General features: G+C 43.9%; 1 protein-coding gene across 3 annotated transcripts in view; it reads right to left on the bottom strand.

The window, feature by feature from the left end:
* The window catches only part of LOC132819805 (synaptojanin-2-like), a 207,559-nt gene that overhangs the window by 149,531 nt on the left and 32,915 nt on the right, over positions 1-25,113 (bottom strand). For 2 of the 3 annotated variants that reach the window (XM_060831596.1, XM_060831597.1), the window contains 3 exons: positions 13,646-13,913; positions 5,841-6,066; positions 3,796-3,879 (listed from right to left, as the gene is read on the bottom strand). In XM_060831596.1, coding sequence (XP_060687579.1) covers positions 3,796-3,879; positions 5,841-6,066; positions 13,646-13,913 — 578 coding nt within the window. Of the gene's footprint in view, positions 1-3,795; positions 3,880-5,840; positions 6,067-13,645; positions 13,914-15,048; positions 15,182-25,113 lie in introns of all 3 variants that reach the window. The other variant, XM_060831598.1, reaches the window with a different exon arrangement.

The raw sequence follows: 25,113 nt of genomic DNA, 5'->3' as shown, positions 1-25,113 counted from the left end.
TCCTTTTATCACTGGTACCCAAAATCAAGACTTCAGTTATCCAAACCTTCATGGCAGCATTTTCTGCCTTGTCAAATGCTACTAGATTTGGTCTGAGATGCTCCATCATGGTGAATTCCACAGTTGATCAGGTTAATCACTCATTCTTCATTGGAAAAAAAATGGAGGAGCCCTGTGGTGAGTTTTGAGAAGATTTGTAGCTCAGGTTGAGGTTCTGGATGTAGGTTTGCTCACTGAGCTGGAAGGTTCATTTCCAGACGTTTTGTTCCAGACCCAAAGAAACCCAAACATGTAAATAGAAAACAGGAATTATCAGCAGTGTTTCACCTGAGGCACACTGAAGATGTTACCTAGTGGGTCTGGAAATGAACCAGCTCAGCAAGCAGACCTACATCCAGAGCCCTGTGGTGCAGTGATAGTGCCCCTTCCTCTGGGTCCAGAGATCTGGTTTTGAGTCCCATCTACTTTGGAGCACCTTCAGATGTTTAAAGAGGTTGACTGAAGTAGCTATTGGAAACAAAAATAGACTCTGACTCTGTATGTGATCCTAGCAGCCTGCCTAGGACACTAAGCAGTTCCCAAATACAACCATCAGCATTCTTCTGAAGCCTGCTATTTCAACATGTGCAGCAAAATTCTTAGCAGCACAATAATAAATAACTAAGGCTGATCCAATATTCCTCACGTTCACTTTCCTGCCTTTTCCATGTAACCCTCAATTCCTTGACTGATCTAGAATCTATCTCTGCCTTAAAAATACAAAAGGAATCTGTCCCCATAGCTCTACATGGGAAGGAATGCCAAACGCTCAACCCTTTAGAAGAAGAAATTCTTCCTCATCTCAGTCGTAATTTGATGCCTCTTTATTCTGAGATCATGCCCTTTGTTCCCAGTCTCTGATAAAGGGAAACATCCTCTCAGCATTTACTCTGTCAAGACCCTTAAGAATCCTACGTGTTTCAATGAGATCACCTTTCATTCTTCTAAACTCCAATGAACAAGGTCCTGATCTGATTAACCTTTAAATCGTAAGACAATCTCTCCATACTAGAATCATCCTAGTGAAACTCTTTGAATTGCTTCCATTGAAATAATACCTTTAGAGCCTGAGACATGTAGAGCACAGAAACAAACAAATTGTGGGTGGCACAGTGGTTAGCATTGCTGCCTCACAGCGCCAGAGATCCGGGTTCAATTTCAGTCTCAGGCGACTGACTGTGTGGAGTTTGCACATTCTCCCAGTGTCTGCGTGGGTTTCCTCCGGTTTCCTCCCACAGTCCAAAAATGTGCAGGTTAGGTGAATTGGCCATGCTAAATTGCCCGTAGTGTTGGGTGAAGGGGTAAATGTAGGGGAATGGGTCAGGGTGGGTTGTGCTTTGGCGGGTCGGCGTGGACTTGTTGGGCCAAAGGGCCTGTTTCCACACTAAGTAATCTAAAAAAAATCTAAAAAAACCCTTCGGTCCAACTCGTCCATGCCGACCAAATATCCCAACCCAATCTTGTCCCAACTGCCAGCACCCAGCCAATATCCTTCTAAACACTTCCTATTCATATACCCATCCAAATGCCTTTTAAATGTTGCAATCGTACTAGCCTCCACCACTTCCTCTGATGGCTCATTCCATTCACGTACCACCCTCTGCGTGAAAAAGTTGCCCCTTAGGTCTTTTTTTATATCTTTCCATTCTCACCCTAAACCTATGCCCTCTAGTTCTGGACTCCCCCATGCCAGGGAAAAGACTTTGTCTATTTATCCTTTCCATGACCCTCATGATTTTATAAACCTCTATAAAGTCACCCCTCAGCCTCCAATGCTCCAGGGAAAACAGCAGTAGTCTATTCAGCCTCTCCCTATAGCTCAAATCCTCCAACTCTGGCAGCATCCTTGTAAATCTTTTCAGAAGCCCTTCAAGTTGCACAATATCCTTCTCACAGGAAGGACACCAGAAACTGCACGCAATACTCCAAAAGTGGCCTAACCAATGTCCTGTACAGCTGCAACATGAACTCTCGACTACTGTACTCAGTACCCAGACCAATAAAGGAAAGCATACCAAACGCCTTCTTCACTATCTTATCTACCTGTGACTCCACTTTCAAGGAGCTATGAACCTGCATGCCAAGGTCCCTTTATTCAACAACACTCCCCAGAACATGACCATTAAGTGTATAAGGTGTGCTAAGATTTGCTTTCCCAAAATGCAGCACCTCACATTTATCTGAATTAAACTCCATTTGCCACTTCTCAGTCCTTTGACCCATCAAGATCCCGTTGTAAACTGAGGTAGCCTTCTTCACTGTCCACTACACCTCCAACTTACGAACTATACCACTAAGGCTCACATCTAAATCATTTATATAAATGACGAAAAGACCCAGCACCAATCCTTGTGGCACTCCACTGGTCACAGGCCTCCAGTTTGAAAAACAACCCTCCACCACCACCCTCTGTCTTCTACCTTTGAGCCAGTTTTATATCCAAATGGCTAGTTCTCCCTATATTCCATGAGTCTAACCTTGCTAACAAGTCTCCCATGTGGAACCTTGTCGAACGCCTTACTGAAGTCCATATAGATCGCGTGCACCACTCTGCCCTCATCAATCCTCTTTGTTACTTCTTCAAAAGATTCAGTCAAGTTTGTGAGACATGATTTTCCACGCACAAAGCCATGTTGACTATCCCTAATCAGTCCTCGCCTTTCCACATACATGTACATCCTGTCCTTCAGGATTCCCTCCAACAACTTGCCCACCACCAACATCAGGCTCACTGATCTATAGTCCCCTGGCTTGTCCTTATCACCCTTCTTAAACAGTAGCACCATGTTAGCCAAACGTCCAGTCTTCTGGCACCTCACCTGTGACTAATCGATGATACAAATATCTCAGCAAGAGGATCAGCAATCACTTCTCTAGCTTCCCACAGAGTTCTTGGGTACACCTAATCAGGTCCTGGGGATTTATCCACTCTTATGCAAGGGGACCAAAATTGCTCACAATACTCCAGATCATGCAAACTACCTCCTACATCAACCCTTATACCTGTATATTTGTAACAAATAAGCTACCACATGTGCAAATCCCACCTCTACCTTCGCCTCTCAAAGATGAATAATGTTAGTATCTGAGTTGATAGCTGCAAAAGTCAGATAATTCACCAGCACTGTCATTCTCATCCTCCTCCTGCACTAGCTAAGGAATTTTATCTGATCACAAGTTGCATTGAAGGCGGCACAGAATTAGCTTGTAAACTAGTGTCTGCAGCCCAAGAGGGAGAAGAGATGAAAACGATTATGCCTATACAACTCTTGCTTGATGTCCGCTTAAATTGCCCATGGCTGCACCATCAGCTCTGCTTTTTCTCCTTTGTGGACAGTATTGTCTCGTCAATGGGGGAGAGGATATTAAATTCTGCTGCTCCCAATGGCAATCTTGTTTTGCTTTATGTATCAATTCCTATTCAAAGGGGAGAGCATTTGTGAGAATGCCAGGAATTGTTTGGGAAATGTAACTGTCAAGATCGAATACCTGTCAATGTGATGTGTAAATGTTTGAAATAATGCAGAACTGGAGGGTGAGGTGAAAAATATTAATTTTTAGAATTATTCTAATTGAAATGGATTTCAACTTGGTGTGAATAGGGGTGCTGCAAATTTTGCAAAGGTTCTAATTCAAATTATCTAATCCAACGATCAAAAATCATCAAATGAAGCTGCTAACTATGCTCCGTATTTTAGTTTATTCTGCAAAGCATTCCTTGTAAACAAGTAAAACTAAATTAGTACTATAAATTACCTGTATTCCAGGCTGCTCCCAAAATAATGGGACTGAACCTCGTATCTGGACAAAGGAAGACACTGCATCATCCAAGTAAATTACCTGCAAAGCAGAACAGAATGAGAAGCTCAGATAAAAATGGAAAAACACCTTTGTTTGTTGAAATGAATGTTAGACGTCTATCCCAATTTCAATATGCTTAACATTTTGAGCTAATAGTTTATAGAATGCATTGAGGGGTGCTGTGAAAACAGTGAGGAGGACAGGGTAGTAGTAATCAGCCACAGCTTACATTTTCTTACAGGTCAGGCAGGTACCCTGCTTGTCCCAACTTCACATTCATTCAAGTATGGGAGGGCTTTCTTCTTGGGTGGTGTTTTTGATTATGAGAATTCAATACATGCCAAAAGAGCTGAAGAATTTAAGAACTGGTAAATGTCTGAATAGTTTAATCATTTCTCCTAATGTTTAAGACATGGTCTCTGCTGCTAGTGTATCAACCTGAATAAATAATGCGGGTTCACTTTACAGGCCGATTTGCAGCTGAATTTCTAAGTTAAAATTTCTACCATATCCATCTCAAACTGCATTTCGTTTCGGATCGGATCTCTGTTTAAATCTACAAGTTTAGGATTCACTCCAGGCTCATCTGAATCTTTAAAAAAAAATGGACATGTTTTGTGTCATTTTCATTAAGGTCAGCGAGCAATCACGAATCTCTGAGCAAAACAGTTTGAAGCCATTACTTCATACCTTTATACCAGCTTCAGGAGCGGTCTTTAAACAAAATAGGACAGGACAACAAATAAAACCAAAAGAACTGCAGATGCTGTAAATCAGAAACAAAAACAGAAATTGCTGGAAAAACTCAGTGCGAGAAACATTCAGAATGAAGGGTCACTGGATCTGAAACGTGAACTCTGATTTCTCTCCAGGGATGCTGCCAGACATACTGAGCTTTTCCAGCAATTTCTACTAAATTCACAATTATTGTTTCACCAGTTGTTTTCATTAGTTAACTAGAGAAAAAGCTATTGTAATAAAGGTAGATACAACATTCAGTTGGTATTACTTATTATTACTTAACAGCTTGGACTTCATTACAATTGTATAAAAAATGAACAAATGACCTCTCCTGCTGATAAGAATGTTGTGAATTTATGTAAAGGAATTTTGTAAATCACTACTTTTGTGCACTCATGCTATTGATCATATCACACCTCTTAGCTAGTTATTTTAGCTATACCAAATTAAACAGTTCTTTGAAATCAACCCAGAATTTAGTTTTGTCTGCAGCAGAATGCAATTCTGGGGTTGGATTTTGTTACATGACGCTTAAGGCTATTGAGTTGAACATCTCCATGCTGATATTTAGGCTACACGTGAACAGAAGAACATGAGCTAGAAGTCATGAAAGTGTGACAATACTATGGCTTTAAGAAATGTATCTTGTCAGAGTTTTATTGAAATGAGGAAGGATTGGGACAGAGGCACTGAGCAGTCTGTACCAAAGTCACTAAAGTAAACAGCTTGTGAGGCTGTAGGGCTTTTTTTGAAGTTGGAACAATAGAAGTAACCTGAATGTTTGGGGTCAAATTCCCTCAGAGCCAGGACATTTAGTTTTAGTTTTTCAGTAGCAGTTGGGGTCTTTAAGCTAGACGTGGATGCATTTTTTTCTCTCTATTACAGCTAAAAGTTGGAAGTTCTCTTCCTGCTGTTAGAATTGCATGTTCAACAATCTATTTTATTGAATTTGCTTTTAGAAAGGGATGTTACTTTTACTTAAACAATTATCCTGTTAAGTTTTTCAATAGAGCTATGTTATTCCAAATTCTTCCTTCTTTTGTTATCTTTTAACTATAGTGTAAGAATCAAGGGTGTTTTGCTTCAAGACTGGTGGTTTGACCAATTAGATTTCATCTGGAATGCAACACCAGACAGTTGCCTGTAAATTAAGAAAAGTTAGGGTCTAGGTAACCTTCTTATTATATTCTGAGGGGGCTTGGTCTGGTCCATAACAAAGGCTATTAAACATATGCGAGTCTTTCTTATATCTTTAATACCTGTTCTGTTTCAACAAAGTTGGATACATGACCATCATCATCAGTTCCTCTAACGAAGAAGCCGGTGCCAGCTCGCTCGCAGCTGAGCCGTGATATCAGGCAGGCCTTTGCCTTTTTTTCTGTAGCATAGGCTGTACGTATCTCTACTACACCACAGATCACCTTCAGCAGCCAATCTGAGCAGTTCACTTGGTACTGCTTGAGATGTACATGTAGAGTGCGATTCCTACAATTGGTTCACAGAGACAGACAATGAAGAGAAATTGTCAACATTTCTATAGGCAATAAAAAATAGCAGATTATTTCTACATTCACTGCTCAGAGAAAATTTGAAACTGAGCTTTTACCTCCACTAGAGTATCTAATGTAATGCTCATAATGTCTTTCATAAGACAAGAAACTAGGATTGTACAACATGGTATTGGAAACTTCAAGTTATATATTATAGTTGGCTATTATATACAATTATTACATTCACAGGCATGAATGTCTGGGCTAGTATCATGCCTTCTAATTACAGAAGAAACGTGCTTCCATTCGTATGTCCTGTTCCAAGTTAAGATGGAGTATATGATCTTAATACCATCAGGTCACATGCAGTGATAATGTGAGCATATGTCTTTAAAGATATACCAATTTACTGCACAACAGCATTCATTGGCAATCTTTACGAATTTATCAATAGTCAATTTCTGAAATTTAGCATTGAAATTTATTATGTCTACTTCCAACCAAACTTGAGTCAAAGCAGGAAATCCCAAACCAATGCTCTCAACTTTCTCTCCATTTCCAACAAATCAGTAGAAATACAAAATATATGTTAATGTGTGAGTGTACGTTTTGGTGAGAGAATCTGATTGTAAGACGGTGTGTGTGTTTCAGAACCAGGAGGCACCATTTTAGAATTAGGAGTCGCCCTTTTACGACAGAGGCGAGGAGATTCTCTCTCTTTTGGAGCATTGTGTAACTTTGGAACTCTGCCTCAGAAGGTGTTGTGGCCAGATTATTGAATATTTTGAATACCAGCAGATTCCAGTTAGATGGGGGGAGGTGGGGGCTACTTCTACTCCGACTTCTGATGGTCACATATTAAATACCAGGACTTTTTAAGTCTGAGAGTACCTTTTTCTTAAAAATCTATACTTATTTAAGTACGTAGTTCCCTTACCCTACTTTGCTTACTTATATTCCTTTATTATATTGGACTGGACTTTCATTTATTCATGTTGTTTTTCAGTTAATCCTTTCTTCTAAAAAGTGTACCTTTTTAAAATCAACAGCCCACTTTCTTGTGATGTCAGTGATTTGGTTTGTTTTCCCAATCAGCAGACCCCTGAAGTTTTCTAAGCTTCAATCATCTACTGAGGTTTTAGTCAGGCTTCAGGTGCTTGACTGATAACTATCTCTCAGTCAGTTTCCTTGTTAATCTTTTAACTAGACCATGCAACTTAAAAAAAAATTAAGAATGGAAAGATTTTACTGGTTGAACTCCCACAGTGCACTAAATTTCCAATATCAACCATTCACTTGGGCTGTACATCACTCTGGATGTGCCTTCTCCCATCTGTGCGTGGGTACAGATCCTTGCTGTGTCTTGGAAAATGTTGAAATTGTTGTAACATAAAACTTCAAAATCAAAAGCTGACGTTGGAGGTTTGCCAAGGTGTAGGGCACTGAAAAATGTGTAACCCCACCTTTGTGATAGAGCTGTAGTGGGAAAAACTGAACACTTAAGGGTTTACCTCTGACTCTGTCATGAAGTTAATGTTACATAAGCCTCCATATAACAGAAAATGAATTGAAAACAATCTTTAACAGGTTTTAATTTACTCTCAAAACATTGGGCTCAATTTTGTAGCCTTCCATTGGTCTACATGAAGGCATATTAAAGTGGTGGGCAAGACATCAGACAACCCACCCACCTTGAATCGATTAAGGACCTTAAATGGAGAATTAATGGTCAAAGGGTCTCCTTCCACCTTTGTCATTATTCTATACGCAACAGGGGAAATGGAGACAAGGAGAGCAGCCCAGCAGTTTTCAGAGTGAGCTGTATTGAGAAAGCTTTAGGGAAGTTCCATGTTCAAATTCACACCTACCCAAGATTGCACATCCCCTTTAAACAAATTGCTTTCTCAAACTTGCATTCATCCATTTCCCACACCTCCACACACCCCCAACCTCCCCCTTGCAATGACCCCTTCCTCCACGCACCCCCAACCTCCCCCTTGCAATGACCCCTTCCTCCACGCACCCCCAACCTCCCCCTTGCAACACTCACACTCACACTCACACTCACACTCACACTCACACTCACACTCACACTCACACTCACACTCACACTCACACTCACACTCACACTCACACTCACACTCACACTCACACTCACACTCACACTCACACTCCTTGCTTGGCTGTGCTAGCTGGGCCAGTCCAAATTTCCATATTTGTCTTTAAGGCCAGATTCCATTAGTTTTGTTCCTCATGGACAAACTGCAATGCTAGCACGAGCCTTTATTCAGTCCTAGCATTGCTGCAACTACAGTATTGTTGGCCAATCAGATAGGCCAGCATGGCTCTATGGCAGGACTTCCTCCCAGAAGAGGCCAGAAGTCCCAAACAAAAAATTGAGGTTGCTCCCAACGTAACATTGACACATGGCACCAGGGTTTCAGGTGGCAGATTGCCGACTCATTTCTCAGTCAGGGGCCAGGGTTTATGGCTCCAGAGTTTACAATTCAGCTGTTAGAACTTGCTGCCCTCTGCTGTCCAATGTTACGACTATTACTGTCAAAATAATAGCATATAGGTGTTTTATGGAATTTATACTCTTCAGTGGTCTTCATGTAATAGGACTATAATTATACCTGGTAAAATTCTATGTCAACAACACAGACGTGTACTCACTAGGTTAGGTAAGGTTAAAGCCTAAAAATTATGGTGTTGAGTCTTGATTACTAGACAAGCAAGATAGAGATCAGGATTAATAATAGAGACCGTTAAAATCCCACCACAGCTGATGAGGAATTTGAGTCAAATTAATACAGCTGGAATTTTTTTAATGTTAGTGTCAGTAATGGTGATCTTAAAGCTGCCAAATGACTATCAACAATCTTGGACACAAATATTATTTAGCAAGGGCCACCCAATTGGGTCTTTCTCAAAAAGAAAATTTACACAGAGTCATAGAGATGTACAGCATGGAAACAGACCCTTCGGTCCAACTCATCCATGCCGACTAGATATCCCACCCAATCTAGTCCCACCTGCCAGCACCCAGCCCATATCCCTCCAGACCCATCCTATTCATATCATCATCCAAACACCTCTTAAATGTTGCAATTGTACCAGCCTCTACCACTTCTTCTGGCAGCTCATTCCATACACGTACCACCTTCTGTGTGAAAAAGTTGCCCCGTAGGTCTCTTTTATATCTTTCCCCTCTCACCCTAAACCTATGCCCTCTAGTTCTGGATTCCCTGACCCCAGGGAAAAGACTTTGTCTATTTACCCGATCGATGCCCCTCATAATTTTGTAAGCTTCTATAAAGGTCACCCCTCAGCCTCTGACGCTCCAGGGAAAACAGTCCCAGCAAGTTCAGCCTCTCCCTGTAGCTCAAATCCTCCAACCCCGGCAACATCCTTGTAAATCTTTTCTGAACCCTTTCAAGTTTCACAACATCTTTCAATAGGAAGACGACCAGAATTGCACATAATATTCCAACAGTGGCCTAAGCAATGTCCTGTACAACCGTAACATGACCTCCCAACTCCTGTACTCAATACTGTGACCGATAAAGGAAAGCATACCAAACACCTTCTTCACTATTCTATCTACCTGTGACTCCACTTCCAAGGAGCTATGAATCTGCACTCCAGGGTCTCTTTGTTCAGCAACACTCCCTAGGACCTTACCACTAAGTCCTGCTAAGATTTGCTTTCCCAAAATGCAACACCTCGCATTTCTCGGAATTAAACTCCATCTGCCACTTCTCAGCCCTTTGGCCCATCTGGTCAAGATCCTGCTGTAATCGGAGGTAACCCTCTTTGCTACCCACTACACCTCCAATTTTGGTGTCATCTGCAAACTTACTAACTGTACTTGTTATGCTCACATCCAAATCTATTATGTAAATGACAAAAAGTAGAGGGCCCAGCACCGATCCTTGTGGCACTCCACTGGTCACAGGCCTCCAATCTGAAAAACAACCCTCCACCACCACCCTCTGTCTTCCACCTTTCATCCAGTTCTGGATCCAAATGGCTAGTTCTCCCTGTATTCCATGAGATCCCCATGGGAGACTGATCAGCAAGGTTAGATCTCATGGAATACAGGGGGAAACTCTGCAGGAAGCTCAGAGGAACAGAGGAATCTTGAGGTGCTTGTCCAAAGATCTCAAGGTAGCAGCAGGGCTGATTAATAGAGTAGTGAAGGTGCATACGGGACAGTTGACTTTATCAGTTGTAGCAGAAATTCTAACAGCAGAGAACTTAGGTTGGAGCTGGATAAGACTTTGGTTAGGCTGCAGCTCAAGTACAGTGTGCACTTCTGGTCATTACATGATAGGAAGGATGTGATTGCACTGTGGAGAATGTACTGCAGATTGACCATGATTGACCAGATAAGATCAGGTTGGTTTCTTTTGAGCAGAAAAAACTGAGAGGGGACCTGCTTGAGGTGTGTGTATGGACAGAGAGAATAGAAAGCAGCTGTTTTGAGGGGTACAAAGAAGATGGATTGAAAGCAGCTGTTGCTCTAAGGGTCACATTTAGTGTTTAGTGTTTCCATTTCTATCCTCCTCCCTCCCCTTCCTAGACCTTTCCATTTCTATCCTCCTCCCTCCCCTTCCTAGACCTTTCCATTTCTATCCTCCTCCCTCCCCTTCCTAGACCTTTCCATTTCTATCCTCCTCCCTCCCCTTCCTAGACCTTTCCATTTCTATCCTCCTCCCTCCCCTTCCTAGACCTTTCCATTTCTATCCTCCTCCCTCCCCTTCCTAGACCTTTCCATTTCTATCTCGGGCGACCGACTCAACACAGACATCTATTATAAACCGACTGACTCCCACAGCTACCTGGACTACACCTCCTCCCACCCTGCCCCCTGTAAAAACGCCATCCCATATTCCCAATTCCTTCGTCTCCGCCGCATCTGCTCCCAGGAGGACCAATTCCAACACCGCACAACCCAGATGGCCTCCTTCTTCAAGGACCGCAGATTCCCCCCAGACGTGATCGACGATGCCCTCCACCGCATCTCCTCCACTTCCCGCTCCTCCGCCCTTGAGCCCCGCTCCTCCAACCGCCACCAAGACAGAACCCCACTGGTTCTCACCTACCACCCCACCAACCTGCGCATACAACGTATTATCCGCCGCCATTTCCGCCACCTCCAAACGGACCCCACCACCAAGGATATATTTCCCTCCCCTCCCCTATCAGCGTTCCGCAAGGACCACTCCCTTCGTGACTCCCTTGTCAGATCCACACCCCCCACCAACCCAACCTCCACCCCCGGCACCTTCCCCTGCAACCGCAGGAAATGTAAAACTTGCGCCCACACCTCCACACTCGCTTCCCTCCAAGGCCCCAAGGGATCCTTCCATATCCGCCACAAGTTCACCTGTACCTCCACACACATCATCTATTGCATCCGCTGCACCCGATGTGGCCTCCTCTATATTGGTGAGACAGGCCGCTTACTTGCGGAACGCTTCAGAGAACACCTCTGGGCCGCCCGAACCAACCAACCCAATCACCCCGTGGCTCAACACTTTAACTCCCCCTCCCACTCCACCGAGGACATGCAGGTCCTTGGACTCCTCCACCGGCAGAACACAACTACACGACGGCTGGAGGAGGAGCGCCTCATCTTCCGCCTGGGAACCCTCCAACCACAAGGTATGAATTCAGATTTCTCCAGCTTCCTCATTTCCCCTCCCCCCACCTTGTCTCAGTCGGTTCCCTCAACTCAGCACCGCCCTCCTAACCTGCAATCCTCTTCCTGACCTCTCCGCCCCCACCCCACTCCGGCCTATCACCCTCACCTTGACCTCCTTCCACCTATCCCACCTCCATCGCCCCTCCCCCTAGTCCCTCCTCCCTACCTTTTATCTCAGCCGGCTTGGCTCTCTCTCTCTTATTCCTGATGAAGGGCTTATGCTCGAAACGTCGAATTCTCTATTCCTGAGATGCTGCCTAACCTGCTGTGCTTTGACCAGCAACACATTTGCAGCGTTTATGAAAGTTATGCAAAGGATCCTAGAATCTTACAGCACAGAATAGATGTTCTGATGTATGTGTTTCTATTAGTTTTTCCACAGCCTTGTTGTCACGTTTCATCTTCAGTTCCACTTCCAAATTCATATTCATATCATCAACAAGATGCCCTATTTCCAACACCAGTTCATCACCTCACTTCACCCCTATCTCAAGAATTGCTACTGAAACCTTCAGTTCTGCCTCAGTTACTTTTAGAATCAACTACTTCAATACATTCCTGATTGTTGTCTCACATTCTACCCTTTGTAAATTCAAGGTCATGCAAACTTCTGCTACCTATGCTTTAACTAGTACCAAGTCCCATTCCCCTCTCACTCTGAAGCTTGTTGATTTACATTGTCACCTGACTTTAAAACTGCCATCTTTGTTTTCAACACAGCCCCCTTGACCTTTCTCCTCCCTATTTACATAATTTCCCCTCACCTGTTGTATTATATTTCACAGTCAGTATATTTCTAATAGACAAGCTCATGATATTGTCACTGCACATGGGAGGTAACATAAGAGTAAACAGATGTTATTTTCCATCTCACCTTAGACTACCTGAGGCATGACACGTTACTGGAAGCATGATCCTCTGCTGTAACCAAACAGCTCAGTTTTAGCTCTGACATGTATGTAATTAGTTGTAATAAATGTCTATTGGATTCTTCAGTACCACAGCATTCGTGCCTATTTCTTATGCTATGGGAAGTAGCATAAGCAATGCCGCATCATGTAAAATTCTCTCCTGGAGGCAAGCTCACACCAAGTCCCACAGGCTCTGAACATCTGCACTCTTCTAATTCTGGCCTCTGGAAATGACCCCAATTTTACTTGCTTCATCATCAAATATCATGCCATTAGCTGCCCAGGTCCCAAGCTCTGGAATTCCCTTCCAACATTTCTCCATCTTCTTACTTCATTTTTCCCTTTATGATGCTTTCTAAAATCTACTTCGTTGACCAAACCTTTGAACATCCGAAATGGATGCAAGCTTTGTTAAATTGATATCATGACTGGTGATTGACTGACAGATTTGTGACAAGGTAAGAGGGGAAATGTACACCAATGAAAATGTTGAATGACTGTTTATTTTTGCTGCTGACTTGTGTCTAGGGCACAGCAATGGTTCCCAACTCCTTCATCAGATCATGAACCATAGCTAGTGAACTGGGTCTGACTCTACTAAAACTATGAGGGGGTTTGAAATGTTCAGCCCTGCAACAGAGCCAAAAAGGGCAGAAGTGCGGTGAGCAGGATGGTTAACAAATTCTTAACCTGTGCCAGCAAAAATTACTAGAAGCTAGAACGGGAGTGGGTCTCGTAGATGTGGGTCACATCTATTACATTAAAAGCCTCCTGACTCAGCAGAAATCCAACCTATGTGCGAGGAATAAAGTTTGTAGGGCTTTGTGGTTTCTGTTGCCCATTCCACACTCTGTGAAGGTTTTACCATGCAGTGGAGGGAGCAGGGGTCATCAATATTTCTGGTAATTTGTCAGTTTCTAATAGCATTAAATCAATTAAAACGGTGATCTAACCAGAAAAATCGGATTCCCGCCTCATGGTCTTTTGCATACAGCTTCTGTGCACACAGACTAAGATCAAAAGTCGAACCAGAAGCTGATGAAAAATAAAACATCCCAGAGTTCAGCAGTTTCCTTAAGGCAGTGATTCGTTCTTCATCTGCTGTTTCTTCTTGAAGTGGAACAAAATCTGTTGTGGTAATCTTACATATGTCAGTGTCGCGGATCCTCCCTACAGATACACAACCTGTCACCAGAACCAGAAAGCAGAGTCTTGAGTCACCTGGAAATGAAAAGCATAAAATGAAAACTCTTCGTATTTGGTTTGAAAAAGAAATAATACAATAAGAAACTAGGTCCTGTCCAAAAATGATCACAAAATACATAAATCAATGCAAAGATGTGCATAAGAGAATTTTTAAAAAAATTATCTAGTTTTAAATGTGATTTATAGCATTATAGATTGATTATAGCACAGGAGGATGTCCTGTTATGCTCTCTGCAAAAGCAATGCACCTCTTCCCTTGTTCCATTTCACTCCCACCCTGGTCCCTGCCCTATAGCCTTGTAACAGTTTTCTTCACTTCAGATAATCATTCAATTCCCTGCTAAAGGCCTAAATTGAATCTGCCTTCACCAGATTAGATTAGATTAGATTAGATTAGATTAGATTAGATTAGACTTACAGTGTGGAAACAGGCCCTTCGGCCCAACAAGTCCACACCGACCCGCCGAAGTGAAACCCACCCATACCCCTACATTTACCCCTTACCTAACACTACGGGCAATTTAGCATGGCCAATTCACCTGACCCGCACATCTTTGGACTGTGGGAGGAAACCGGAGCACGCGGAGGAAACCCACGCTGACACGGGGAGAATGTGCAAACTCCACACAGTCAGTCGCCTGAGTCGGCAATTGAACCCGGGTCTCTGGCGCTGTGAAGCAGCAGTGCTAACCACTGTGCCACCGTGCCGCCCACAAGCGGCGCACTCCAGAATCTAACAGTGCTGCACAAGTGTACTTCTCTTGCCAATTGCAGCTTTCACCATTCATTTCAAATCATATTGACTCAGTTTCAATCCTTCTGCTAATAGGAATAGCTGTTTCCTACCTGCTGTGTCAGGACGCCCCATGATTTTGAACAAAACCTAACTAATCACCTCCTTTCTTCTCCAAGGACAACAGTCCCAACTTTTCAGATATATTCTCATTGCTATAATGCTTTATTTCTGATCCATTCAAATGCATTATTTTTCCACCCTCTCCACTGAATTCACATTCCTCCTGAAGTGCAGTGTGCCCAGAATTGAACATGGTGTTCGAGGTGAGGTCAAACGAATATCGTTGAAAGATTTGCTAGAACTTCCTTTTTTGTGCTTGGTTGTGATACTAAAGGGTTAATTTTCTCTGCTGACCTGCAGAAATTGGATTTCCTGGGGAGATAGGGTGGTATGTCTGTCTTGCAGGTAGAATGCATGCCATTCAGAGCCATTTGCATGGCCACTTCCAAGTTATTCAGAGTGAAAGAACTTACATTGTCATCATCTCCTATTCAGAATCAATAAGAACATTGCAATTAAAATTCTGACTGCTCCCTGCAGTTTAAAAAAAACAATTCACAACAGATTTGACCATTAAAGGAATGATTTGCATGATATTGTTTCTGAAAATGATGTGATCACCACGTGTCTTAAGTTGCATGTGACTGGGGGCGGGGGGGGGATGGTTGGGAGTCATCTTGTGGGCGTTACTGGCTGTAATGTGAAACTCTTGTACTGTATAAAGGAAGAACTGTCCCTTTGATCAGACAGATCCCTTAACATGGCTTCGCAAACATTGCAAAGAGTGTTGAGTTCCTCCACACCTTGTACTTGCTTAATAAATTTGGTTGTTCTCAGAAGTTAGTGTCTGCAGTTGCATTGAGTGCGCAAGAATCTCAAGGAAAAGAACCTAACATGGTATTTTGTTATACACCCAGAATGCAAATGTGTTGCTGGTCAAAGCACAGCAGGTTAGGCAGCATCTCAGGAATAGAGAATTCGACGTTTCGAGCATAAGCCCTTCATCAGGAATAAGAGAGAGAGAGCCAAGCAGGCTGAGATAAAAGGTAGGGAGGAGGGACTAGGGGGAGGGGCGATGGAGGTGGGATAGGTGGAAGGAGGTCAAGGTGAGGGTGATAGGCCGGAGTGGGGTGGGGGCGGAGAGGTCAGGAAGAGGATTGCAGGTTAGGAGGGCGGTGCTGAGTTGAGGGAACCGACTGAGACAAGGTGGGGGGAGGGGAAATGAGGAAGCTGGAGAAATCTGAATTCATACCTTGTGGTTGGAGGGTTCCCAGGCGGAAGATGAGGCGCTCCTCCTCCAGCCGTCGTGTAGTTGTGTTCTGCCGGTGGAGGAGTCCAAGGACCTGCATGTCCTCGGTGGAGTGGGAGGGGGAGTTAAAGTGTTGAGCCACGGGGTGATTGGGTTGGTTGGTTCGGGCGGCCCAGAGGTGTTCTCTGAAGCGTTCCGCAAGTAAGCGGCCTGTCTCACCAATATAGAGGAGGCCACATCGGGTGCAGCGGATGCAATAGATGATGTGTGTGGAGGTACAGGTGAACTTGTGGCGGATATGGAAGGATCCCTTGGGGCCTTGGAGGGAAGCGAGTGTGGAGGTGTGGGCGCAAGTTTTACATTTCCTGCGGTTGCAGGGGAAGGTGCCGGGGGTGGAGGTTGGGTTGGTGGGGGGTGTGGATCTGACGAGGGAGTCACGAAGGGAGTGGTCCTTGCGGAACGCTGATAGGGGAGGGGAGGGAAATATATCCTTGGTGGTGGGGTCCGTTTGGAGGTGGCGGAAATGGCGGCGGATAATACGTTGTATGCGCAGGTTGGTGGGGTGGTAGGTGAGAACCAGTGGGGTTCTGTCTTTTTTTATACACCCAGAATCCCATACAGTTTATCAACCTAACCTGCCATCAAGTGATATGTACATAAATACCCTGGCCTCCTCTAACCTGCAGCCCTTGTTGAAGGGGGCTGTTTACTTTATCTTACCTCTCTTCATTCTTCCGACCAAAATGAATCAACTCTCCATTTTCTGATTAAATCCCATCACCAACTTGTTCATCCATATCAACCTGCATATGCCTTCTTGAAGCTTATCACGATCCTCAAAATTTAGTGATTCCAGGTTTAACATCATCTACAAATTGTGCAACAGTGGCTTGGACAAAGTCTAGCTTGTTAATATGGAACATGAAAAGCTGTGGTCCTAGGATCAATCCAGGGAACCCAGTATATATTTTTCTTCAATCTGAGCAAACCTATTCACCACAACTCTGTTTCTACCACTCAATCAATTCTTTATTTTTGTTTTCACTAACCCTTTAAATCTATGGACTGCAACTTTGCTGATAAGCCTTTTATGCAGCACTTGTCAAAGCCATTTGGAAGTCTTTGTGCTCCACATCAATTACATTACCATCAGCAAATGTACCTCAAAAATCTCAAGCAAGTTAGTTAAATACAACTTATCTTTAACCCAACCATTAATTACATTTGCCCAAGTGACTGATTCAAGATACGGTTTTGAAAAACCTTCCCACCATGAAAGTCAAGTTGATTGGTCTGTATTTGCTGGGTTCATCCTTACACAGTTTATGAATGATGGGAGAAAGTGAGGACTGCAGATGCTGGAGATCAGAGCTGAAAATGTGTTATTGGAAAAGCGCAGCAGGTCAGGCAGCATCCAAGGAGCAGGAGAATCGATGTTTTAGGCATGAGCCATTCTTCAGGAATGAGGAGAGTGTGCCAAGCAGGCTAAGATAAAAGGTAGGGAGGAGAGACTTGGGGGAGGGGGGTTAGAAATGCAATAGGTGGAAGGAGGTTAAGGTGAGGGTGATAGGCCGGAGTGGGGGTGGAGAAGTCAGGAAGATGATTGCAGGTTAGGAAGGTGGTGCTGAGTTCGAGGGTTGGGACTGAGACAAGGTGGGGGGAGGGGAAATGAGGAAACTGGAAAAAGCTGAGTTCATCCCTTGTGGTTGGTGGTTGGACATTTACTATAAACCGACCGACTCCCACAGCTACCTAGACTACACCGCCTCCCACCCTGCCCCCTGTAATAACGCCATTCCATATTCCCAATTCCTTAGTCTCCACCGCATCTGCTCCCAGGAGGACCAGTTCCAATACCGAACAACCCAGATGGCCTCCTTCTTCAAGGACCGCAAATTCCCCCCAGACGTGGTCGACGATGCTCTCGACTGCATCTCCTCCACTTCCCTCTCCTCCGCCCTTGAGTCCCGCCCCTCCAATCGCCACCAGGACAGAATCCCACTGGTCCTCACCTACCACCCCACCAACCTCCATATACATCGTATCATCCGTCGTCATTTCCGCCACCTCCAAACGGACCCCACCACCAGGGATATATTCCCCTCTCCTCCCCTATCAGTGTTCCGAAAAGACCACTCCCTCCGTGACTCCCTCATCAGGTCCACACCCCCCACCAACCCAACCTCTACTCCCGGCACCTTCCCCTGCAACCGCAAGAAATGCAAAACTTGCACCCACACCTCCCCCCTTACTTCCCTCCAAGGTCCCAAGGGATCTTTCCATATCCGCCACAAATTCACCTGCACTTCCACACACATCATTTATTGCATCCGCTGCACACGATGTGGCCTCCTCTATATTGGGAGTCAGGCCGCCTACTTGCGGAACGTTTCAGAGAACACCTCTGGGACACCCGAACCAACCAACCCAACCACTCCGTGGCTCAACACTTCAACTCCCCCTCCCACCCCACCAAGGACATGCAGGTCCTTGGACTCCTCCATCGCCAGACCATAGTAATACAATGGCTGGAGGAAGAGCGCCTCATCTTCCGCCTAGGAACCCTCCAACCACAAGGGATGAACTCCGATTTCTCCAGTTTCCTCATTTCCCCTCCCCCCACCTTGTCTCAGTCCCAACCCTCGAACTCAGCACCACCTTCCTAACCTGCAATCTTCTTCCTGACCTCTCCGCCCCCACCCCCACTCCGGCCTATCACCCTCACCTTAACCTCCTTCCACCTAACGCATTTCCAATGCCCCTCCCCCAAGTCCCTCCTCCCTACCTTTTATCTTCACCTGCTTGGCATACCTTCCTTATTCCTGAAGAAGGGCTCATGCCCGAAACGTCGATACTCTTGCTCCTTGGATGCTGCCTGACCTGCTGCACTTTTCCAACAACACATTTTCTGCTTATGAATGATGGGGTTAACGTTGCCATTAAGCAGAAGTGGGTATTGCAGATGCTGGAGATTAAAGTGGTGCTGGAAAAGAACAGCAGGTCAGGCAGTATCTGAGGAGCAGGAAAAATCGACATTTCGGGCATCAGGAATGGTAGCTTACGTAACTCTTTTTGGTGTCACAATAGACTGGAAAAGTTAACTCTGTGTCTTTTGATGAAGGGCTTTTGCCCGCAACGTCAATTTTCCTGCTCCTTGGATTCTGCCTGTCCTGCTGTGCTTTTCCAGCACCACTCTAATCTTGGCTTTAATTTGTCATTCTCCAATGCTGTGATAGCATCCATATACCTAAGGAGGATTGAAAGATTACGCTCAATGCCTCTAGCACGGAAGCAGGGCATTCGGCCCATCAGGTCCACACCAACCTTCTGAAGAGCATTCCAATTAGACCCACCCACTACCCTGTCATTCTGATAAGGAGTCTGTAAACAAAGTGCTGGAGAAACTCAGTTCAAACAACGTCTGTGGTGATAAACAGAGTTAACTTTTCCAGTCTATTGTGACACCAAAAAGAGTTACAGATGCTACCAGACCTGCTGAGTTTCTGTTTGTACTTCAGATCTCCAACAGCCACAGTGCATTGCTTTTATTATTGCAATATTAACTTGTTGGCCATCAACACAGATGCAAACTGACCAAATGGAATTTTCCAGCATTTGTTTTTTTTTTACTTTATCAGTTTATTTTTCATCTTGTTTCAACTCAATTATTGCAGGTACCGTTTGCCTCAAGCAATATCGTTACAAAATGGTGAATTTGTTCAAATAAAGGGGAAGCCCTAGCTACTATTTAGTCAGGAAGAATTAACTACTGTTACAGTCACGGCAAGAGTTAGTAAGCATGAGTAGGTCTGCTGCTTACTCTACATGAAATTAACAGGAAGGAAAAGCAGGATCGTACCAGTGCACAAACTTCAGAAAAATACACGAACAACAAGAGTGCTACTGTAGAAATCAATTATCCTAATATGAACTGGAGCAAAAGAAGTGTAAAAAAGAATTCCTAAAATGTGTGGAGAAATTTCTTGAATTTTGTGTTTACAGCTCAATATAAAAGGAAAAACATCTTGCAAATAGTAGAATTAGAGGAATATTCCTCAGCAGGATATCATTTTCGAAAAACAGCAATCCAAATATTTGGTTCTGAGGAGTAATGAAAAAGAACAAGTAGTAATCGAAGTTAACAATGGTAAATCGGAAGAGAGCTAAATTCAGAGAATTGGAAAAGGGTTTGAGCCAAGGCAGTTTGGAATTAATGATTGGCAAGTAAAACAGTAGATTAGCTGAAAAAAAGCCTTCTGAGAGATGATGAGGATGCAGGTACTGATTGACAGTTCTGAGAAGGAAATGGATGGACACTCAAAGAGTAAAGATGCTGAGGTCAAAATGAAAAAGTTGGCTCTGACAAAAATGGTTCATGATACAACAGAGAATCAAGCAGAATAAAGGAAAGAGGGTCAAAGAGAGAGTACAATAACAGATAATTGGTTTACTTAAAAGGGAATATAAATGTGTTCCTATCAAAACATAAAGGTAAAGAAAGTTTGAGTCATCGAGATGTACAGCATGGAAACAGACCCTTCAGTCCAACCCATCCATGCCGACCAGATATCCCAACCCAATCTAGTCCCACCTGCCAGCACCCGGCTCATAGCCCTCCAAACCCTTCCTAATCATATACCCATCCAAATGCCTTTTAAATGTTGCAATTGTACCAGCCTCCACCACCTCTTCTGGTAGCTCATTCCATACACGTACCACCCTCTGTGTGAAACAGTTGCCCCTTAGGTCTCTTTTATATCTTTCCCCTCTCACCCTAAACTATGCCCTCTAGTTCTGGACTTCCCAACCCCAGGGAAAAGACTTTCAAATGGAGACCAACAAAAATAAATTACAGAAGTGAGGTACTACCCAGATCAAATATAGGCAAGGAAACTGCCTGCAGATTACCACCACCGTTGCCCCTTCAGCATTCCTGGGTGCAGGATGTACTCTAGTTGGGGGAGTTTAATGTCCATCCCCAACAGCAGCTCACTTGCATCAACACTGATTGAGCTGATAGGATTCTAAAGGTCACAGCCACAAAACTAGATCTGCAGTAGGTGGTGAGGGAATCAAGAGGGAAAAGCATACATGACATCATGGTCACCAATCTGCCTGTTGCAAATACACCTGTCCATGACAGTCCTTGTGGAAAGCCGACCTTCATATTCAAAATCCTCGCCACTGTGTTGTGTGGCACTATCACTTTCCTAAATGGGATAGATTTTGAACAGATATCGCAATTCAAAAATAGGCATCTACAAGGCGCTGTGGGCCATCGATATCAGCAGAAACATACTCCCAAAACAATTTGTAACCTTCATCGCATAGCATATTCCTTACTCTATGATTACCACCAACCCAGAGGTTCAATCCTGGTTCAATGAAGAATGTAGGAGGGCATGCCAGGAGCAGTCCTAGATATACCTACAAATCAGGTGTCAATTGAGTGAAACAACATTCTAGGAATACTTACATACCAAACATCAAGTGATAGAGAGAAGCAGTTCTACAGCCAACGGATCAGATCTAAGCTCTACTGCTGTACCAGACTTTTGTACTGTTCCCATCATCAATTATAGAGAACCACAGCACATCAGTGCAAACATAAGGCTGAAATTAAGCAACAATCTTCAGCCAGAAGTACTGAGTGGATGATCCCACTCAGCCTACCCCAACATGACAATGCTACTCTTATATCAATACAATTCATTCTACATGCTAACAAGAGGCAATGGATACTCTAAGGTTATGGACCCTGACAACACAGTCTTGAAGACTTGTGCTTCAAAACCTGCCAAGTCCTGAGTCCAGTTGTTCCAGTACAGCCACTACACTCACAGCAAGCCAACATTAAAACTGCCCATGTATGTCCTGTAAAGAAGCAGCAGAACAAATCCAACCTAGGCAATCAGCTCGCCATCTATCTACTTTCTGGATTAGAGTGGTGCTGGAAAAGCACAGCAGTTCAGGCAGCATCCAATGAGCAGGATACTGCCTGAACTGCTGAGCTTTTCCAGCACCACTCTAAACCAGAACAGGCCCTTCGGCCCCACAAGTCCACAAAGACCCTCCAAAGAGCATCCCATCCAAAACCATTCCCCCACCTTACTATTCTGCATCTCTCCACCAACACACCTCTGAACACTTTGGGCAATTTAGCATGGCCAATTCACCCAACCTGCACATCTTTGGATCGTGGAAAGAAACGGGGGCACCCGGAGGAAATCCACAAAGACATAGGGAGAATGTGCAAACTCCACACAGTCAGTCGCCTTATGCTAGAACCAAATCCGGGTCCTTTGCACTGTAAGGCGGCAATGCTAACCACTGAGCCTCTATGCTACACTAAATTCTATCAGATCACTCTTCACTACTGGTTTCCTTTCTTTTAAATTATGAATTGATCCTATTAGATTACTTACAGTGTGGAAACAGGCCCTTCGGCCCAACAAGTCCACACCGACCCACTGAAGCGCACCCACCCATACCCCTACATTTACCCCCTACCTAACACTACGGGTAATTTAGCATGGTCAATTCACCTGACCCGCACATCTTTGGACTGTGGGAGGAAACCGGAGCACCCAGAGGAAACCCACGCAGACACGGGGAGAACAGGGACAAAGGCAGAATTAGTGTCTACAATAGAAAATGTATGGTATAGCTGAAGACAAATGGTTTTGATGTTTAACTGAAAGAAACTATGATTCATCCATGGTCAGATATCAGACTAAATGGCTGCTAACACCAGGGCAGCAGAAAGGTGAACAGAGTTGCCAGTAATATAGAGCAGAGTGTAGTTAATGTATCTGTGGGAACCTATCACATGTCAGATGATGTCATCAAGGTGCAAAATGGAAATGAAAAAGCAAAAAGGCTCAAGGCTAATCCTCTGGGTACCATAGAGATAAAATGACTAAAGTAGAAAACCAGGACTGTAGATACACTGGTCCATTTTAATCAGCAAGAATCAACCAGCTAAGGCAGTCTCACCAAGCTTGGGAACATTACAGTGACACAGGAGCAGGACTGTGTGGCACATCCTGTTAAAGTACAGTATTGTCACAGAAGATGCCATTTGTCACTTTGATCAAAACTGTGCATTGATTTGATACGGTAGAAACCTGTTTGGAAAGAATTGAGCATCAAATTATGGAAAGGTGGGCACAGATTTAGGACAATACCTGTTCAAGATTCTTAAAAGATGAAAATAAGGTGGGGAAACAGAATGATCATTTGCAAAAATAAATGGATCAGGCATAGACTTTCTGGAGAAAAGGGGTGGCAAGGGCAATTGCACAACAAAGTAGGAGAGTACCTGAGTAGAGGAATCTCAAGCTACTCTATTGTTGCAAGTTTAGATTAGATTACTTACAGTGTGGAAACCGGCCCTTCGACCCAACAAATCCACACCGACCCACCGAAGCACAACCCACCCAGGCCCGTTCCCCTACATTTACCCCTTCACCTAACACTATGGGCAATTTAGCATGGCCAATTCACCTAACCTGTACATTTTTGGACTGTGGGAGGAAACCGGAGCACCCGGAGGAAACCCACGCAGACACAGGGAAAATGTGCAAATTCCACACAGTCAGTCGCCTGAAGCGGGAATTGAACCCGGACCTCTGGCTAACCACTGTGCCACCCACATACTTAATGTTACAGATTAAATAGAATGAAAGGCATATATGATGGTAGAGAAAGTCATTGCACTTCGAAGTTTTGAGATGGCTTGAAATCAAGAAAGGCACAATACAAGTACTATGTCTATGAGTTCAAATTCTTAAAAAGCAAACCAAAATTATGAAATTCTCTCAGTTCGATTTGATTTTGCTAATCTCAATCATGATGGTGTTCACAATGGCTCCATGAACACCCTTGCATTGCTTCCAGCAATAAATAGAGGAGTTCTTATTTTTCAAAAATAAGGAAGAAAAAATCTGATTGAAGATTTGTAGCTCGGGTATCCGTTGTTGTGGTTCTGCTTGCCAAGCTGGAAGGTTTTGCTGCAAACGTTTCGTTCCCTGGCTAGGGAACATCATCAGTGCTGTTGGAGCCTCGTGTGAAGCGCTGCTTTGATGTTTCTTCCGGTATTTATAGTGGTTTGTTCTTGCCGCTTCCGGGTGTCAGTTTCAGCTGCAGTGATTTGTATGTGGGGTCCAGGTCGATGTGTCTGTTGATGGATGTTCTTGCCGTTTCCGGGTGTCAGTTTCAGCTGTAGTAGTCCCCAAACTCCATCAACAGACACATTGACCTGGACACCATATACAAACCACTACAGCTGAAACTGACACCCGGAAACGGCAAGAACATCCATCAACAGACACATCGACCTGGACCCCACATACAAATCACTGCAGCTGAAACTGACACCCGGAAGCGGCAAGAACAAACCACTATAAATACCGGAAGAAACATCAAAGCAGCGCTTCACACGAGGCTCCAACAGCACTGATGATGTTCCCTAGCCAGGGAACAAAACGTTTGCAGCAAAAACTTCCAGCTCGGCGAGCAGAACCACAATAAGGAAGAAAGAATATCTTACTTAAGCTTTCTGATACGGGACGATTTATTAAATTGGCTCTAAACTACTTGCTTAGAAGAGTAGATAGTCATTCTGTTCACCAGTCAAATGCAGGTTCAATTTGTACGACGATGCAAATTGTTTAGGCAGTTAAAAAGGTGGAATTTTATCTTTTACCAGCTTCCTGCAATATGTAAACCTGTGCAGGACCAAAGAAACCGTAGTTTTCAATTAAATGTGTCAAAATTCCATTCCAATACGTAACTACAAACTAATTTGTGAATCCAGTAAAGATTTTATAAAGAAAGTAAGGCAATTAAACCATTCCAAAGATATGCAGGTGAGGTGGATTGGCCATGGCAAATTGCACAGTGTCCAGAGATTTGTAGGCTAGGTAGGTTAGCCATGGGAATTGCAGGGCTACAGGAATAGAGTGGGGCGGGGGTCTGGATGGGATGCTCTTCAGAGGGACTGTGTTCACTCAATAGGCCGAATGGCCTGCTTTCACACTATAGGGATTCTATGATTCTATGAAATAAGAGATTGGATTAATGAGTTTCTATATCTGGCAGCATTCCATGATAAAATGCTTTGCAATTAATATAAATGTCAACTTGTACAAATAACCCGGGTAAACCAT

This window comes from Hemiscyllium ocellatum, chromosome 10, assembly GCF_020745735.1.
Source record: "Hemiscyllium ocellatum isolate sHemOce1 chromosome 10, sHemOce1.pat.X.cur, whole genome shotgun sequence".
Lineage (NCBI taxonomy): Eukaryota > Metazoa > Chordata > Chondrichthyes > Orectolobiformes > Hemiscylliidae > Hemiscyllium > Hemiscyllium ocellatum.
Note: the sequence above shows the minus strand (reverse complement) of the source record. Positions and strands in the feature narration are given on the sequence as shown.